Below are 2,164 nucleotides of genomic sequence, written 5' to 3' on the forward strand. Positions count from 1 at the left end.
ACCGGTTTCTTGCCCAAGGGGAGGCCGCGCAGCCAGGAGAGCTGGGAGGCCATTCCCAGCAGGATCTCCAGCAGCTCCTTCAGCCTGAGGTGGGCTGGCGGGGGCAGATCCACCCCTGCCAGGCGGCAGAACCGTGCCAAGGGGCAGGAGAGGCGCGGGCCGGGCCGCAGCGACTGCCACGCCAGGAACACTGCGGCCGTGACGATGGGCACGGGGTGCCGGCCGGTGACCAGCCACGTCTCGCTGGCCAGCTCCACAATGCCCATGGTCCGGGCCAACAGCTTCTCCTTGTCCTCCAGGAACGGCGCAGGGACGTTGGCCGCGGGCTGGAACAGCCGGAAGCTGCGGGAGCAAAGAGGCCACAGTCAGGGGAAACCTGGGACACCAGGCTCCAGGGGGGCCTTTGGGACAAACACATCCTGCTCCTGCCATGGGCTGCTGCTCATGGACATCAGGAGGAATTTCTTTATGGAAAGGCTTCTCAGGCATTGGAATTGCTGTCAGGGAGGTGTTGGAGTGCCCATTCCTGGAGGTGTCCAAGGAAGGCCTGGACATGGCACTCAGTGCTCTGGGCTGGGTGACAAGGTGGGCATCGGGCACGGGTTGGACTCGATGGCCTCAGAGATCTTTTCCAACCTCAGTGACTCTGGGATTCTGTGATTTATGGTGCCTCCCTGAGCATCTCTCTGCCCTCTCCAAACTGAGGAGAACGGGGAAGGATGAGGATGACAGCCCAGGTGTGACAAGGGAGGGACAAAAGGCAGCCCAGCTTGAGCACACACATCTGTGTCACACCTCAGCCCTGCCCACAGCCACATTTCGGCCTCTCCACCCACCCAAGACAAACAAGGGCTGCGAAATGGTTGGAAGGGGCCCCATCACCTGTTCAGGTGCGTTGTCACCAGGTCTGCCAGGCTCAGGGCGGGCACGGAGAGCCCCAGCTCCTTCTGCAGGCTCAGGTAGACGCTGGCGAACAGGTCCTGCTTCGCATACAGGAGGGAGCAGATGGTGCCCATGGTCAGGGGCCAGTTGTGCTGGCGGCACGTCACGAACACGCAGCAGCCCCCCAGCAGCTCCTTCTTCTCCAGGCTGACCAGGTGGAAGGCGGGGAGCTGCAGAGCCCTCTGGAAGTAGGACACGGCCGTTTCCTCAAACACTGCTGGGAGCTGCAGGACTTTGCAGAGGTCCTGGACCCGCCGGATCCCTGCGGGAAGAAGCTGCCCTCAGACATCGGATCAAGCAATTTCTCCTCAGAACTGCAGCAGGCAGCGTTCACCCAGCCCCGGCACGGGCACAAGCAGCCCCACAGATGGCACTAAAACACCTCCCAGGCCCTCAGGGCAGGGGAGGCACCGGCTGGATGCAGCACCGACTGCCCTCCCCCCGCTCTGCCGCCAGCTCCGAAGGGTTTTTAACACTCTTTTACCATTAGAAACAAATTGGAGCAGCAGCCAGGAGGATCGGGGTGTGGAGGAACTGCTCTTACCTCGCTGCAGGCAGCGGCTCAGCTGCTCCTTCTGGCCAGTGCTCTGGGAATAGGCCACCTCTGGAAAACAGGGCTGGATCAGTCAGTCTTGCAGGGAATCCAGGGGACAGAGTCGTTTGGCTCTGCGGCAACCAGATGCCCACAGAACCGGATTCCAACAACCAGAATTGTTTGAGGGCCCTGAGTTAGAGCAGCACAGGCAACACTGAGCTGTGGGATCTCCTCCGAGCCATGCCTTCTCTACAGACAGAGCCAGGCAATGGCCTCGGGGCTGCTCCACTGCACTTAAAGCTCTTCTAAGAGGTTTAAATGAGATGTTAATAATTTCTTTTAATAATAAGCGATTCCACACTTTAAATTAAAAGTTCATCACCGGCTCCAAGCCTAAACCCTGGCAGGGAAGTGCTGCGGGTGTGCCCCATGATGGAAAACCCTGATGGTGTTCGGGGGGACGGAGGGAGGGGAAGCGGCCTCTCTGACCCGACAGTGCCCAGCGGGCACCGGGAGAGCCCCGCGCACCGAGACACAGCTCAGGAAAGCGCTTCGCTTCCCGGACCGACTCAGAGAGGCCCAAACGCGCTTCGCACGGTCGGTTCTGCACCACCCCGCACCCGGACGCTCCCGGTTCCAGTGCCGCACCCCGCAGATGCTCCTCCTCGGTGTAGGTGGTGGTGAGGA

At 61.1% G+C, this 2,164-nt stretch overlaps 1 protein-coding gene across 1 annotated transcript in view; it reads right to left on the reverse strand.

Annotated features, from left to right (window-relative positions):
- BRF2 (BRF2, RNA polymerase III transcription initiation factor 50 kDa subunit) overlaps positions 1 to 2,162 on the reverse strand; it is a gene marked incomplete at its 5' end in the record, with an annotated part of 2,902 nt that extends 740 nt beyond the window's left edge. The window contains 4 exons of the mRNA XM_017732570.1: positions 3 to 342; positions 883 to 1,204; positions 1,487 to 1,546; positions 2,126 to 2,162. Coding sequence (XP_017588059.1) covers positions 3 to 342; positions 883 to 1,204; positions 1,487 to 1,546; positions 2,126 to 2,162 — 759 coding nt within the window. The remainder of the gene's footprint in view (positions 1 to 2; positions 343 to 882; positions 1,205 to 1,486; positions 1,547 to 2,125) is intronic.
- Positions 2,163 to 2,164: the final 2 nt, after the last annotated feature.

The sequence above is a fragment of the Corvus brachyrhynchos genome, unplaced genomic scaffold (assembly GCF_000691975.1).
Source record: "Corvus brachyrhynchos isolate BGI_N302 unplaced genomic scaffold, ASM69197v1 scaffold150, whole genome shotgun sequence".
Lineage (NCBI taxonomy): Eukaryota > Metazoa > Chordata > Aves > Passeriformes > Corvidae > Corvus > Corvus brachyrhynchos.